The sequence below is a fragment of the Microcaecilia unicolor genome, chromosome 2, assembly GCF_901765095.1.
Source record: "Microcaecilia unicolor chromosome 2, aMicUni1.1, whole genome shotgun sequence".
Lineage (NCBI taxonomy): Eukaryota > Metazoa > Chordata > Amphibia > Gymnophiona > Siphonopidae > Microcaecilia > Microcaecilia unicolor.
In genome coordinates, this window is record NC_044032.1 from 296,322,962 (window position 1) to 296,340,995 (window position 18,034).

The window sequence follows — 18,034 nt, forward strand, 5'->3', positions numbered from 1 at the left end:
TGACCTGTATTTTAGGCATAGTTAAACTAAGGCAGTTAGCCTTCAACCATTGTTTAATTGTTCTTAAGTAAGGAGAAGTTGGATACTTTATCTGCAATATAATTTTCAATTTTAAAAATTGAATGTCATCTACATTAATTCTATAATGAAGTCCTAAGCCCCTCAACAACGTACATAGTGGAAGAAGAAAGATGTTAAATAAATTGATGAAAGAGCAGAACCCTGAGGAGCTCCTGTTGCCAATTTAATGGTATCAGATTTATCCTGTCCCTAAACAACACAAAAACTGGGTAAATATAGGAAAGAGGAAAACCAATCAGCCACAATGCCTACAATCCCAGTCGAGCACAAACGCTTTGACAATAAATCATGGCTAATGGAGCCAAATGCAGCAGGTACATTGAGAGAGGCTATAATGAATGAAGCACCTTTATCAAAACGTGCTCTTAAAACATCTTTCATGGAAAGAAGTAACAATTCAGTATTGTGCCAGCGTTCTAAACTCAGAGATAATTATTAGGATCCATAATTTTCCTCCATTTACTTTGTATGTCTTCTTCCTCAGTTGAAATTAGCTGATGCCCTAAAATAGAATAGAAAGTTCCTTAGCAGTCCCCTGGATTTGGACTCTGTTCACTTATATATCTATCTAGCTTGTAGTAAAGACCGTGCACACGTTTTGACATAGATTGTATGCCATGATTCACATAGCGCCTACTGGCCCAATTATTAATTTAATTTATTTATTTATTACATTTGTATCCCACATTTTCCCACATAGCAGTAGGCTCAATGTGGCTTACAGGTTCCGCAGAGGAGAGTACCAAGTCCAGGAATATATGCAGAGTGGAAAATAGAGTAACAGTAGGTGCAAGGAAGCTGATAGGGTTCTGGAAAAGAGAATACAACTCTGGGACGAATATATATTAGCATATAGAGAGAAGTAATCCCAGTGAGGCTGATAAGTCTTCAGGGATGGGACTACAGCTTCTAGTGAGCAATACAGAGTAGGATAGGGGTTGAAGTTCACTTAATTGTAACTGGAGTGGTAAAATTCATACAGTTTGAAATAATAGGATTATGTGGAAGGGGAATTGTTCATTTCGTAGATTGAAAGATGTGATGCATTGTTCATGAATTAGTTCGCGTCTGCTGGGTAGTTTTTTTGGAAGAGGTGAGTCTTGAGGTCTTTTCGAAATTTTAGATGGGTGTTCACAGTTCTAATGTTTCTAGGTCACGATGGATGTAGAATCACTATACAGCAAACAATTATAATCAATTCGGAAGGCAATCTCCTCCTACCTCTGCTGTTTGTATAACAAATACAATAATGAAGGAGATATCTGAGCACAACTGGCGCTACTTCTGACCAAAGATCGAATCTTTTACTTATAGAGATATTGCCTCAAAAAACCCCCGGCTGTATAGCAAAAAAAGCTCACGGGGGCTGGGCTGTTTCATCACTGGCAAACACCTCATATAAAATTTTATACTTTTACATATATCTAATCGTTTTCATTCACTTAATGCTTCTCTTGCGATATGAAAATATATATACTATACGTCATTCTAAACTTGAAAACTACTTAGCTTTGTAGAAGTCCGATATTTTTTCTTTTTTTCTTTTTTATTTGACGCCAAGCAAAACCACGACCAACGATGGCCAGCGTTTCGTTACCTGCCTCAGGGTCATATGGTCTGCGTCAATCTCAACTCAAAAATCAAACAGCTCCAACGGCTGGCAATGAGGTGTTTGCCAGTGATGAAACAGCCCAGCCCCCGTGAGCTTTTTTTGCTATACAGCCGGGGGTTTTTTGAGGCAATATCTCTATAAGTAAAAGATTCGATCTTTGGTCAGAAGTAGCGCCAGTTGTGCTCAGATATCTCCTTCATTATTGTATTTGAATCACTATACAGCAACATTCCACATGCGGATGGCATAGCTACATGTGGAAGACTCCTAAAAAAAATCCACACTGGACCATCAATACTCACCAGAAACTATTACAAAATTAATCAAATTCATTTTAACTCACAAATACTTCCGCTTTAACAATGATATCTATTTACAAATAATGGGCACTGCAATGGGCACCAGGACAGCACCCCAATATGCCAACCTTTTTATGGCTGAGCTGGAAGAGACATTTCTGAATACATACCAGACCAAACCTCTAAAATACTACCGGTACATCGATAACATTTTTATGATTTGGACGGAGGGGGAAGAAACTGTGAAACAATTTTACTATTCCTTCAATACATACCATCCTACAATCAGATTCAAAATTGACTACTCCCCAGAAAAAGTCAATTTTTTGGACACCACAGTCTCAATCAGTGATGGCTGTATACAAACATCTATATACAAGAAACCCACAGACAGATGCAGCTACCTCCACAACTCCAGCTTCCACCCTTCACATACAAAAAGATCCATTATTTACAGCCAAGCCACAAGATACCACCGTATCTGCTCGGACCCAGAGGATAGAGACAGACACCTTGAAACTCAGACTGCATCCTTCAAACAGAAAGGCTACAACCCCAAAATAATCTCCAAGAATATTGCCTCCTCCCTCAAAACACCCAGGGAAAATCTGGTACAGTACAAGGAAAAAAAAAGCCACAGACAGAATTCCCCTTGTAGTGACATACAACCCAGAGCTGGAGAACCTGAGGAAAATCATAAGAGACCTATAGCCACTACTCCAGGAAGATGAATTACTGAAAGAGATATTCCCATCCCCACCAGTGCTGGCCTTCCGACAGCCACCAAATTTAAAACACAAGCTGATCAGAAGTAAACTTCCAACACAGACGGAAAAAGAAAAGGGCACGTTTCCCTGTCACACAGCCAACTGCAAACTATGCCAAAACATTTCACAAGACCCCACAGTCATTCACAAAGGAAAAATATTCAACATAAAGGACTATTTTACATGCTCATCTTCCAATGTGGTATATATCATTCAGTGTAAAAATTGTAACGAAAGATGCTATATTGGAGAAACAGGCCAGATGCTTAAGACACGAATCAATCTGCATAGACATCACATGAAAATAGCCGGTGCCAGTCAAGCCCCCACCCCTGTGGGCCAACACTTCACAAGACCAGAACATTGCACCAGTGATTTCACAGTAAGAATACTGAAAGGTAATTTTAAAACAGTACAGGAACGTAAGACCTTTGAAATAAGAATGATTGAATATTTTGACACCCAACAAACAGGACTTAATAAGGATCTGGGTTTTCTAACCCATTATAAACCATAAAGCTGTATTTCTCTGTTTATTTCTCTGTTTATTACCCTCCTCTCACCTACCAACACCCATCCTATTAGAATATCAATGAAATGCTTTGATGTCCCCATGCATACCCCTACCCTCCCACTCTGTCAGACTGTCAAAGTAATTCTTTGATGTTTCTCTTATATATACTATCTGCTAACACATTTGCTTATTTCCGATCTGACGAAGATGGGCAACCTTCGAAAGCTAATCAAGAAATGTATTAAGTTATGTCCAATAAAAAAGGTATCATCTTATTTTCTTATCCATGTTTTATTTTGTTTGATTTCTGTTGATAATGTTTCTAGGTAAAGCGTTCCAGAGCTGGGTGCAAATGTAGGAAAAGCTGGATGCATATGTTGATTTGTATTTTAGTCCTTTACAGTTTGGCTAATGTAGGTTTAGAAACATTCTTTTTTTTTTTTTTATTTATAACCATTTAAATTTTTACAAGCGATTAAACAACTTGCAAGAAATACAGAGAAGGTAATATATAGGAATTATTTCAATCAGGTAATTCTATTCTCTTCCTTAGACCACTAACTAGGGAGAGTGAAACAAGACAAGGAGATCAATTAAACAGTAAACAGAAAAAACATGTGGTATGAACCTGTTTTTTCCCCAGATATTACTCATCTAATTCATTATTCCACATTGATCATCTGGTTGGCTTCTTCAAGCCCAATATGTTGTATAGTCAATTCATTTCATTGAAAACATACTTATTATCCAATATTAGAAATAATACATCTGATTGCATTCTTTCTTTTTTAAAAACCTCAGAAGTTATTTAACAATACATATACTTAAGTCTCTAATTCAGATCCCACTGATTAAAGTAATCCCAGTTTTCACAGGCTTCACTCCTTTTAAAGTAATAATTGAGGAAATATTTCTGAGGAAAACTTTAGGAGTCATACCCGGAACTCTGGGAAAAACAGTAATCTCGATATTAATCATCTATAATAATATTCATTTTATTATTCAAAGTTTCTGGTCTATTATCATTGTCAAGATCATAACCACTTCTTGCTCGTGTAGAACTTTTGTTATATAAATTTTTCTCTCTCAAAGGGTTCAGTTAAATTATCCATGTAACTCTAATAAGATTATATCTGAAACAAAATTATTTACTGCCAACATTAGTTCCCGAAGGGCCTTCCAGATGATATTCAATGAGGCATATTTTCAAAGCACTTAGCCTTCCAAAGTTCCATAGAAACGTATGGAACTTTGGAAGGCTAAGTGCTTTGAAAATATGACTCAATGTAACCTCCACGGGAGCCAAAAACTCCAAGCTGATTTCTCTTAGGTGTTTAGGAGTGGTTCCGCCGATTCGGGTTCTGCTGTAAACGTCCTCCGTTTCAGCATATGCCTCTAACTCACTCCTCCACTCCTTTGGACATGCTGGTTGAATAATTCGGGAGCGATGGAGTTGTTTTTTCCAGGTCCAAGAGCATTGATGCTCCTTCGCCGGCGCTAATCAAAGGACTCGCCAACCCTTTCATCTGTGGGCAGTTCGTCGCGCTGCGGTCCCGCACTTGCTACTCGGGACAAAACGCTGGCCATCGGCGGCTGACTGCCGGTTGTCCCCTTCCTCTCAGTTAAAGTAACTGCAATTGCAGAGAGGAAATTTACGTGTTTAGAAACATTCTTGATGATTCAATGATGTTTCTAGTTGGTAAGTCGATAAATTTGGTCATGTAGGTTGGGGCCAGACGATGGATTATTTTGTGGACCAGAGTGCAAATTTTGAAGGCTATTCGTTCCTTGATTGGTAGCCAGTGCAGTATTTTGCGTAGGGGTTTAGCACTTTTGAATCTTGTCTTTTGGAAAATGAGTCTAGCTGCCATGTTCTGCGTGGTTTGGTGTTTCCTTAAGATCTGTTCTTTGCATCCTACATATATACGGCATTACAGTAGTCAACGTGATAGTACCATTGTTTGAATTATGTTACGGAAAGTTTCCCTTGGGAAGAATTGTTTGATCCGTTTGAGTTTCCATATTGCATGGAACATTTTCTTCGTGGTTGCAGAGGCTTGACTTTCCAGGGTTAGGTTGGTGTCAACAGTAATTCCAAGGTTCTTCAGTTAGAATTGATTCCCTCTGATGCAAAGGCTCATAGCTCTACCCCTGTGCAGGCTATTGTTTTCATGGTTAGTCACTCAAAACAAAGACCATATTCTCTATTCCAATCTTATTGTTAGCTCTTACAGCATGGAAATTGAGCAGAACTTAGTCTCCACTCTAGGACTGGAGCCTATTCAAGATATATTAGTTTTTGCAAGAAGGCCATTTACCAGATACATCTATGTTTTTAAGTGGAAATGATTTTGCATTTGGTGCTTCACAATTAGCTGGAACAATGTATGCTATCCAGTTGACACCGTTTTGGGCTACTTTTGTCATCTAGGTGGATTTCAGCTCTATCTTGGCCTATAGTATTCCAGTTGATAGTCTTCTAGCTCCTCAATCTCCTATCATTTTTCAGTTTAAGAAAGGCTTTCTCCATGTCAGACCACCACTGAAAAAGCCGCCTATGCCATGGGACCAACATCATCCTAAAATCACTTATGAAGTGATTGCTTAGGTCCTGATTCTCAAAGCTTACCGTGCTGGCAACATTTGATTTAGACTGATTTGTAGCCAGTCTAGCGCACACTTTATTCAGCATCTAATGCACAAAGGGGTTCTGCGTTGCTTATACCATTTGTGGCAGCTGCTAGCAATAACCCAATGCAGATGTATTACAACAAGCTCATTAGTATTAAAATGAGCATTCCGTGCGATGCACAGAATGGAGCACCTACTTTTAATGTTCAAAATGTTCCAGCAGATCTGGAGCTCTCATTGCATGAGGGCAACTTCTCGGTAGATCAGTCTGCTTGTATTTTTAAATAGTAGTTGCACGTGTATGTTAAATGTGGATTTTCCCCAAGTCCATTTAATAATGGTCTATGGTTTCGTAAAGGAAAAGTCCATAGATCATTATTAAATACACAACGAAACCAAAGCACATAATGTACATAGCATAATTCTTCCGCTCTGCGATTCCCTAATGTGTCTGTTCCACATGAACCTTATTTTACCACAACATCACTTTGTATTTTTTCATACCGGAGTCGGCAAACGCCTCTCCGGTACTATGTAAGCCACATTGAGCCTGCAAATAGGTGGGAAAATGTGGGATACAAATGTAACAAATATAATAAATAAATAAATGGACTTGGGGAAAATCCACTATTTCTGGGATAAGCAGTATAAAATGTTTTGTACTTTTTAGGATCTTGCCAGGTATTTATGACGTGGATTGGCCACTATTGGAAACAGGATGCTGGGCTTGATGGACCTTTGGTCTTTCCCAGTATGGCAATACTTATGTATTTATGAAGTTGCCAGACGAGGCAAAGGATAAAGTGAACGTGCTAAACAAATACTTCTCTTCGGTGTTCATGGAAGAATAAGCTGGGGAAGGACTGTGGTCGGCTGCTGAGGGAGTGTCTGGGAACTGAGTGGATATTGTGCCGTTCATGGAAGAACGCATTTATAAACTGCTTGAGAATATGAAAGTACAAAGCTATGGTGCTGGATGGGATACTCAGCGAAGTCTTGGCGAGACCTCTTAAGGATTTATTTAATAGATCTTTAGAGACGGGAGCTGTTCCTTAGGACTGGAGATGAACTGATTTGGTCCCTCTTCACAAAAACGGAGACAGGGAAGATGTGGGAAACTACAGGCCAGTAAGCCTCACGTCAGTGGTCGGAAAAATAATGGAGTCGCTGCTGAAGGAAAAGATAGTTAACTTTCTAGAAGCCAACGGGTTACATGATCTGAGGCAGCATGACTTTACCAAAGGCAAATCCTGCCAAATGAATTTTATTGATTTCTTCGACTGGGTGACCAAAGAACTGGATGAAGACCTGCGCTAGATGTAATCTACCTGGATTTCAGTAAAGTCTTTGATAGGGTCCCTCACAGAAGACTCATGAATAAGCTGAGAGGACTGACCTTATGACCCAAAGTGGTGAACTGGATAGGAAACTGGTTGACCAAAAGGCAACAGAGGGTGGTGGTAAATGGAATCTCCTTGGAGGAAAGGAAGGTGAGTAGTGGATTGCCTTGGGGTTGGTGCTGATGCCGATTCTGTTTAATATATTTGTCAGAGACATTACTGATGGATTAGAAAGAAAAGTGTGCCTTTTTGTGGATGACACAAAGATAGCCAATAGAATGGATACCCTGGAGGGAGTAGAAACCATGAGAAGGGATCTCCAAACATTAGAAGAATGGTCATGGGTCTGGCAGTTAAAATTTAATATTACAAAATTCGGGAAAATAAAACTAAAAACCTTATCCTTATCAACCTCTATAAATCAATAGAGAGTATCAAAAATAAATAAAATTAAAGAAATATGTAAATGTGGAAAAAAAATTTGCTCAGTTCAAACCATTCAAACCATTACAACCACAACTGGTCATTGGTTGACTGGGGGAACCATCATCGCACATTATTGAAGCATGTATTTGGTGAAAAGTTAATTCATGCTTGTGAGATAAGTAATGTGCTTCATTTTTTTGATGATTATTTGCATATTGTTTATGTTCTTTGTGTATATATCACTTGACTATGATTTTTTTTTTTTGCAGCTAAATAGTATGCCTGGAAAAGTGTCAGGTGTATGTACATAAATATTTGCATAGGAACATAAATGTTCCTCCGGTCAACCAATGACGCGTTGTGGTTGTAAAGGTTTGAACTGAGCACATTTTTCACATTTACATATTTCTTTTATTTATTTTTGATACTCTGTACTGATTTATAGGAGTTAAAATTTAATGCCAAAAAGTGCAGAGTGATGCCATTTGAGCTGCAGAAATCCAAAAGAGATATACCAGATAGGAGGAGAGAGATTGGTAAGCTCGGCTCAGGAGAGAGATCTTGGGGTGATGGTGTCCGAGGATTGAAGGTGATGAAACAATGCGACAAGGCCATGGCCAGAAGGATGCTAGGCTGCATAGAGAGGGTATAACCAGTAGAAGAGAGGAGATGTTGTTGCCCCTCCACAAGTCATTGTTGAGGCCCCACTTGTTCAGTTTTGGAGGTCGTATCTTACTAAGTATGTAAAAAGACTTGAAGTGGCTCAAAGAAAAGCAACAAAAATGGTATGGGATTTGTTTTGCAAGTCTGATCTGAACATGTATACCCTTGTGGAAAGGAGAGACAAGGGTGACATGATAAAGACATTCAAATATTTGAAGGAAGGCGTTAGAACTAGAGGACTTGAATTGAAGTTGAAAAGGGGCAGACTCAGGAATAATGTTGGGAAGTACTTGTGGTAGATACTGTGGAATGCCTTCCCATGGGAGGTGGTGAAGATGAAAACGGTAATAGAATTAAAAGATACGTGGGATAAACACAAAGGAATTCTGTTAAGAAGGGATGGATCCAAAGAAGCTTAGTGGAGATTAGGAAGCAACACTGGTACATAAGTAATGCCATACTGGGAAAAGACCAAGGGTCCATCGAGCCCAACATCCTGTCCACGACAGCAGCCAATCCAGGCCAAGGGCACCTGGCAAGCTTCTCAAACATACAAACATTCTGTACATGTTATTCCTGGAATTGTGGATTTTTCCCAAGTCCATTTAGTAGTGGTTTATGGACTTGTCCTTTAGGAAACTGTCTAACCCCTTTTTAAACTCTGCTAAGCTAATCGCCTTCACCACGTTCTCCGGCAACGAATTCCAGAGTTTAATTATTCATCGCATGCCCCCTAGTCCTAGTATTTTTGGAAAGCGTGAACAGATGCTTCACATCCAACTGTTCCGCTCCATTCATTATTTTATATACCTCTATTATGTCTCCCCTCAGCCGTCTCTTCTCCAAGCTGAAAAGCCCTAGCCTCCTTAGTCTTTCTTCATAGGGAAGTTGCCCCATCCCCGCTATCATTTTAGTCGCCCTTCGCTGCACCTTTTCCAATTCTACTATATCTTTCTTGAGATGCGGCGACCAGAATTGAACACAATACTCAAGGTGCGGTCGCACCATGGAGCGATACAACGGCATTTTAACATCCTCACACCTGTTTTCTATACCTTTCCTAATAATACTCAACATTCTGTTCGCTTTCCTAGCCGCAGTAGCACACTGAGCAGAAGGTTTCAGTGTATTATCGACGACGACGACACCCAGACCCCTTTCTTGGTCTGTAACTCCTAATATGGAACCTTGCATGACGTAGCTATAATTCGGGTTCTTTTTTCCCACATGCATCACCTTGCACTTGCTCACATTAAACGTCGTCTGCCATTTAGCTGCCCAGTCTCCCAGTCTCGTAAGGTCCTTCTGTAATTTTTCACAATCCTGTCGCGAGTTAACGACTTTGAATAACTTTGTGTCATCAGCAAATTTAATTACCTCGCTAGTTACTCCCATCTCTAAATCATTTATAAATATATTAAAAAGCAGCGGTCCTAGCACAGACCCCTGAGGAACCCCCCTGACTACGCTTCTCCATTGTGAATACTGCCCATTTAACCCCACTCTCTGTTTCCTATCCTTCAACCAGTTTTTAATCCACAATAGGACATTTCCTCCTATCCCATGACCCTCCAATTTCCTCTGTAGCCTTTCATATGAGGTACCTTGTCAAACGCCTTTTGAAAATCCAGATACACAATATCAACCAGCTCCCCTTTGTCCACATGTTTGTTTACTCCTTCAAAGAATTGAAGTAAATTGGTCAAACAAGATTTCCCCACACAAAAGCCATGTTGACTTGGTCTCTTTAATCCATGCCCTTGGATGTGCTCTGCAATTTTGTTTTTAATAATAGCCTCTACCATTTTCACCGGCACCGATGCCAGACTCACCGGTCTATAATTTCCCAGATCTCCCCTGGAACCTTTTTTAAAAATCGGCGTTACATTGGCCACCCTCCAATCTTCCGGTACCACACTCGATTTTAAGGATAAATTGCATATCACTCACAGTAGTTCCGCAAGCTCATTTTTCAGTGCTATCAGTACTCAAGGATGAATACCATCCAGTCCAGGAGATTTGTTACTCTTCAGTTTGCTGAATTGCCCCATTACATCCTCCAGGTTTACCGTGAAGTCAGTAAGTTTCTCCGACTCGTCCGCTTGATATACCATTTCCGACACCGGTATCCCACCTAAATCTTCCTCGGTGAAGACCGAAGCAAAGAATTCATTCAGTCTCTCCGCTATGTCTTTATCTTCGTTGATCTCCCCTTTTACCCCTCGGTCATCCAACGGCTCAATCGATTCTTTTGCCGGCTTCCTGCTTTTTAATATACCCAAAAAAAATTTTGCTATGTTTTTTTGCCTCTAATGCTATCTTTTTTTTGTAATCCCTTTTGGCCTTCTTTGTCTGTGCCTTGCATTTGCTTTGACACTCCTTATGCTGCTTCTTGGTAGTTGGGAAGCAAAATCAGGTCTGGGCAGACTTCTACGGTCTGTGCCTTGATCATGGCTGAATAGATTTTGACGGAATATTGTGAAGCTTTTCAGAGGCTTTGACGCTAACTTCAGAAATTTTAGAACAAGGATGGTGCTGGGCATACTTCTACGGTCTATGCCCTGAAAATAGCAAGGACAAATCAAGACAAGGTATACATATGAAGCACCACATATCATATGTAATGAGTCCATCTTGTAGGGCAGACTGGATGGACTGTACAGATCTTTATCTGCCGTCATCTACTATTCTACTGTATGTTAGGAGTCTGTTTCCTTTTAGCATATCACCTGGAAAGCAGTTGGCCTCGGCTAGAAGAATAAATGAATATGAAGTGTTAGTTATCTGTAATCAGTGCATTTAGTTACATCATAATAAGGTGATTCTTTGAACTTATGGCAAATTTTTACCTAGAGTGGTAATATCTTTCAACAAAAAATAGGAAATGGTGCATTCTTTATTCCATTCTGAACCTAATTAGAATCTAGCTGACAAAGCCTTTTTTTACACTATGGACTCTAAATGGGCTCTTGGTTACTCAGAATCCATCAAAGTCTGTTCAACTTTTTGTCTCCTTTGACCCCCCCCCCCACCCCCAAAACAGAAAATTGACATTCCAGTTGCTAAGTGAACTCTAGCAAATTGGCTGGCATCCTGCATCCATTTTCATTATTGGAAATGGAAGCTCCTTTAACTGCTAAAGAAAAATTTCATCAGGTTAGGTTTGCTGCAGCTACTGTGGCTTTCCTAGTCTGCCCTGCTGGGTGCTGTTTGTAAGGCAACTATCTGGTCCTGATTTGATTCTTTCAACTTACACTACTTGCTTGGACCAGTCCACAATTAGAGCGTATTTTTTCAGGCTGTGCTGGCCAATTTGTATAGTACTGCAACTCTTGTACTGTCTTTATGTGAGGTCTGTTCCTGAATAATTGGTAATACATAAACAGATGAGCAGCGTGAGCTTGGGAGTTAGCCACTGTATGCTTGTCTTGAATTCTGCTTGACAGAAAAAAAGGTTTTGCTCACTTGCAGCAGATGGTTTCCACAGGCTAGTGTATGTGGGAAGGGCTGTGCATGCTGAAACCTTTACACTAATCTCTGAGCTCTACTGTCCTAGTGACGTGTTGACATCACCCACGTATGCTCATTCAATCCTTTTGTCTATGTATAGCACCTGTTAGGGTGAGCAACAAGGCTATTTGGAAATCTGAGTAAGCCCAGTCATCATTTTTTGGTGACTAAAGTCAAGGTGCCTAGCTGCATAATGACTGGACCATTTGAATTTGTTCCAGTTTGTTAGTGTATGTAATAGTGTTGTAAACATCAAAAATATTAAGGATCTGCTGGAACTGTAAAAATGTTTTTCTTTCCCTTTTAACTCTTAGGTGGCAGAGGTTAGCAAATTTAGTGAAAGTAGTGGATTGGGAATAAGCTTGGAAGCCACAACTGGACATCATTTCCTACGATCTATTTTACCAGAAGGACCTGTGGGCCGCAGTGGCAAGCTTTTCAGTGGAGATGAGCTGCTGGAAGTAAGAAACATTCTGTAAATTTATCTTGGTGGTCAGTTTTCCAACCTAGCTGTCTGACTTTGGGAATTAGGTACAGTGGTGGAAATAAGTATTTGATCCCTTGCTGATTTTGTAAGTTTGCCCACTGACAAAGACATGAGCAGCCCATAATTGAAGGGTAGGTTATTGGTAACAGTGAGAGATAGCACATCACAAATTAAATCCGGAAAATCACATTGTGGAAAGTATATGAATTTATTTGCATTCTGCAGAGGGAAATAAGTATTTGATCCCCCACCAACCAGTAAGAGATCTGGCCCCTACAGACCAGGTAGATGCTCCAAATCAACTCGTTACCTGCATGACAGACAGCTGTCGGCAATGGTCACCTGTATGAAAGACACCTGTCCACAGACTCAGTGAATCAGTCAGACTCTAACCTCTACAAAATGGCCAAGAGCAAGGAGCTGTCTAAGGATGTCAGGGACAAGATCATACACCTGCACAAGGCTGGAATGGGCTACAAAACCATCAGTAAGACGCTGGGCGAGAAGGAGACAACTGTTGGTGCCATAGTAAGAAAATGGAAGAAGTACAAAATGACTGTCAATCGACAAAGATCTGGGGCTCCACGCAAAATCTCACCTCGTGGGGTATCCTTGATCATGAGGAAGGTTAGAAATCAGCCTACAACTACAAGGGGGGAACTTGTCAATGATCTCAAGGCAGCTGGGACCACTGTCACCACAAAAACCATTGGTAACACATTACGACATAACGGATTGCAATCCTGCAGTGCCCGCAAGGTCCCCCTGCTCCGGAAGGCACATGTGACGGCCCATCTGAAGTTTGCCAGTGAACACCTGGATGATGCCGAGAGTGATTGGGAGAAGGTGCTGTGGTCAGATGAGACAAAAATTGAGCTCTTTGGCATGAACTCAACTCGCCGTGTTTGGAGGAAGAGAAATGCTGCCTATGACCCAAAGAACACCGTCCCCACTGTCAAGCATGGAGGTGGAAATGTTATGTTTTGGGGGTGTTTCTCTGCTAAGGGCACAGGACTACTTCACCGCATCAATGGGAGAATGGATGGGGCCATGTACCGTACAATTCTGAGTGACAACCTCCTTCCCTCCGCCAGGGCCTTAAAAATGGGTCGTGGCTGGGTCTTCCAGCACGACAATGACCCAAAACATACAGCCAAGGCAACAAAGGAGTGGCTCAGGAAGAAGCACATTAGGGTCATGGAGTGGCCTAGCCAGTCACCAGACCTTAATCCCATTGAAAACTTATGGAGGGAGCTGAAGCTGCGAGTTGCCAAGCGACAGCCCAGAACTCTTAATGATTTAGAGATGATCTGCAAAGAGGAGTGGACCAAAATTCCTCCTGACATGTGTGCAAACCTCATCATCAACTACAGAAGACGTCTGACCGCTGTGCTTGCCAACAAGGGTTTTGCCACCAAGTATTAGGTCTTGTTTGCCAGAGGGATTAAATACTTATTTCCCTCTGCAGAATGCAAATAAATTCATATACTTTCCACAATGTGATTTTCCGGATTTAATTTGTGATGTGCTATCTCTCACTGTTACCAATAACCTACCCTTCAATTATGGGCTGCTCATGTCTTTGTCAGTGGGCAAACTTACAAAATCAGCAAGGGATCAAATACTTATTTCCACCACTGTAGCTAGATCATCCCATTTGAGAACTGACTGGAGCTGGTCATTAGGGGTCTAAATTTAGCCAGTCATGAAATGGATAGTTGCAGGGGCATGATTTGGAATGGGGCAGTCTCAGCTGGTTAGTGTTGATTTTCAGCACTAGCTATTTGTTTATCTGGTTACTGAGGTTTTGGTTAACTTATATTTTATACATTTTCAGCCTCAGCACTTATATCACCTCCTCTCCTCCTTTCCAAGCAGTCAAAAGAACCACCCATTTCCTTATTGATTTCAGTCTTCCCCCAACCTTGGCATCCAGTGATCTTTAACACTCGTTTCCCCACTGGACCAAGTGCCTGATTTCTCCTCCAATCTGATCTCCAATGCAGCAGCAAAAATTCTCTCTCTCTCTCCTTTAAGCAGGTTCTCCTACATTTAGTGGGCCTTCCCTCCCTCCCACCTGATCCATGAGATAAGTCCCTGAAAGTCATCCAATCCCCGTTAACATCCAGTCATTTAAAAATAAGTGAAGCTTCTGATACCTTGACCACAACCTGTCTGATATAAAATCGCTTCTTTGAAGTTTCTTTTGCTAAGGTGGCAGGAGGACACAGTATTACGTCTACTGACTTGGTGTCTAGCATTGCTTTGGCTAGATTCCTTACTGTGAAGAGTGGGATTTATTAGAGACATTGGGGTGGGGTAAGATGGGATGAGGGAAGGGGATTGAGATTTATTTTGCAGTAAGTGGATGGGGGAAGGGATTCAGAATGATATTCAAGAGGTGAGGGATTCTTTTTTGAGATTAGATGTGAGGAAGGATTTCCAGCTGATTTTCAGCACTAGCCGATTATGTTTAGGCAGCTGAGACCTGAGCTATCTGAGGTAGCCCTCGAGATCTCATTTTTAGTTGAAAAGAGATTCAGCTAAAAATGAACTTCATTTAGTTGGCCAAAATTTGACTGGTGAAGTTAGACACCCTATCAGTTTTTGACAATTCATCTCTAATTCTTGAAAAATCTTTTAAATGTCAATACAGTAAATTGTTAACACAGTGCAACATAGTTTGTTTAAAAAGGTTTATTCGCTACAATATTAGTAGATGTCCAGAGCCATGTACAATAATTAAAGAAAAAATATATATAAATAATACTTATGGAATAAAAAATAAAAATAATAAAGAACTATTACAAGAAGTAATTAGTACCAGAGCTGAGCCCAATATGCTATCTTCAAAATTGGCAAACGGGAAAGTAAAAACTTAACTGGAGGGGAAAAGACAAGTTGTAACATTTTCTAAAGGTAAGATGCTTGGGCTCAGTGCTAATATCTATTGGAATCTTATTCCATAAGGTAGGAGCTGCAACACAAAATATTTTGTGCCTAACCCAAGCACGTTGTTACTCTAATATTTCAAACATTTTTTATTCAGGATCAAATTTGTGGAAGAAGAAGCTTCATAGCAACATAGTGTTACAACATATGCAGTCATGCAAACAGTCAGTTGTCCTCAGATTGCCATAACCAAGCCAAGGAACAAGCAGATCTCGGTTTTACAGTTATCTTACATCTCCTGTGTCCGACTGAACTCTTCCATACACTGGTTCTCAAAATGTAAATACGATGGCCTTCAGTCTGGACTCTGACCTCAGGCCATCTATGGAGTGTACTGAAACATACCCTAGATTCCCCATCCCAAAACCTATCCCTAAGAACCTTCCCTCCCAACAAAGAACTCCCACATTTTCTGATACAAGTAGGGTAGTGTCATATCATACCCTGAAATCTGTTCAGCACCATGTTCTTTGCCCTGAGTGACAAAGATTGCAGGTAGCAGTCCCAGACTGACAAGGAGGCTTTCTGTTGTTTAGAAGTTTTGTATATGCCTTGTACCCCCCTGTATCATTAAAGCATATAGTCTGTTTCTCTAATACCAATATGAAGGGGGTATATCCTGTAACCAGTGATGTATTAACATTTTTTCCTCGGTATATATGCTTTGCTAAGGAACAGCCGAGAACTGCTACCTTGAGTCCCATTAGCCTCCCACTTTGCTAATATAATCCCTTTCCAGGAAAAAGGTATCCGATGACCCAAAATAGTTTCCAAGTATCTATGAATTGTTCTCCAAAAGGCATGAAGTAGAGTATCTTCCTGCTGACATTTTGACCAAATTGGCATGACAGCCCAACCTGCCCTACAAGCCTGAAGTTGTGAAAAATATGCTTTCTGAAATGTTTTATATTGACATTCTTGAAGCACATCACTGAACACCTGCTTCAGAATGGCTTTAATAGGTTTAAAGTCTATCCCCTCCAGTGATATCCAAGTTCTTTATTCCAAGCCTTCTTAAGAGAGAGCCATAATCCCTGGGGCGGGGACGACGACAGCTACCAATGCTTTGTGCAGCCAAGAGACTGTCACCCATCCTAAGGTGTCCCATTAAAAACAAAAGAGAACAACCCTCTTAATCTTCCCTCCAAGGCAGCCCATTGCATTTGTTTATTTAGTCCTGTAGTCCAGTATAATAGTGACATAATTGCATGTATGCAAAATAGTATGTCTGGCCCAGTGAATTTGGCTGTTGCATTTCCTCAAAGAAGTAAAGCCACCCTTCCTCATTAAGTAAATACCTAGTATACCTGAATGTAACTAGCCTTGAGCTACTACTGAAAAAAAGTAGGAGCAAAATCTAAATAAACATAAATAAATAAATACATGTTCAATCAAAGTAATGCCTAATTCTTGCCATCTACTAAATACCCCATACTCTAATCCTAGTGCAAAATCAGCATTTCCCTGTAGCAGCAACAAATCACTAATGTTTGAGTTTTGATGCTAATAATGCATCATTACATTACATTACTTGCTTATATTCCTCATATGCTTAGTCAGTTCTATGTGGATTACAGAAAAGAGAACTGGGAATAGCCCAGGGAATTACAATATAATCATTTTAACATATAATGCTAATAACTGTTGCTGAAATATCGTTTAAAACGCCATGTTTTCAAACATTTCCTAAAACCCTGATAGACATTAAAACATTTAAGGTCTATAGGAAGACCATTCCAGGTTTGTTTGTTTTTTAATCTCTCAATCTTTATTAAAATATTGTAAGAAGTAACAAACAGCAGAAGCAGATGTGTTCAGTCAAACTTTCATGGTAACAACAGAAGGTACATTTGTACTGCTGAAATCTGTAGTGTATCCTAGCGCATGTATCTCCTAACCTTTTAATCCTTTAGACAAACCACCCCTCACCTCCCAACCCCAACCTTCCATATCACCATGCTGATCAATCCATAGACTGGTGGGTTGTGTCCATCTACCAGCAGGTGGAGATAGAGAGCAAACTTTGCCTCCCTATATGTGGTCATGTGCTGCCGGAAACTCCTCAGTATGTTCTCTATCTCAGCAGGTGGTGGTCACACACAGCAGCAGCTCTGGCTAGGCCTCCAAGCCTAATTTTTAGGTTTTGTTGAGTGCCTGGGGTTGAGGGCTCTTCTTGAGCAAGTGCAAACCTGGTGGCGCCACGTCCCTCCTTTTCTCCCCCCTCCTGCTGGCTCCGTTTAAAAAAAAAAATAAAAATTTTTGAACATCCTTAAAGGCGTTTATTTCGACGTTTATTTAAACGTTTATTGCAGCTTCTCACTGGGACACCAGGTCGTTACAGCTCGGAGCGGACAGCAGGTAATTTTTACCTTTTATAGCGGGCAGGGGGTTCCCCGATTGGTCTCCACGTGGCCTATGGCGTCGGAGGGCGAGGGCGCAAAGAGTCGCTCCCCGGATCGCGTGTGCGCTTCCAGAGGGGATGCGGGGGTCTTAAAGTCTGATTCGCCCTTGTTGGGTGACAGTTTCGTGACCGATGAGTGTCCCGGTCCTTCCTCCGGTGTGGCGGTTTTTTCCCGCCATAAACGCCCATCCCCCGCGGCTCGCCTCCGCCATATTGGCCGGCCACGCGGCTCGGACGGCTTCTTCTTGGGCCGCCCTTGAGGTGGGAGACATTGATGCCATGAACGCCCTTAATTTGGGCGACGGCACAAAAGTGGCTAAAGTTAAGCGCCGTTCTTCCCGCGCGGCTCCT

General features: G+C 40.9%; 1 protein-coding gene across 2 annotated transcripts in view; it reads left to right on the forward strand.

The window, feature by feature from the left end:
• Window positions 1-18,034, forward strand: part of MPDZ (multiple PDZ domain crumbs cell polarity complex component) — a 571,809-nt gene that overhangs the window by 182,584 nt on the left and 371,191 nt on the right. For both annotated transcript variants that reach the window (XM_030194291.1, XM_030194292.1), the window contains exon 14: window positions 12,158-12,304. In XM_030194291.1, coding sequence (XP_030050151.1) covers window positions 12,158-12,304 — 147 coding nt within the window. The remainder of the gene's footprint in view (window positions 1-12,157; window positions 12,305-18,034) is intronic.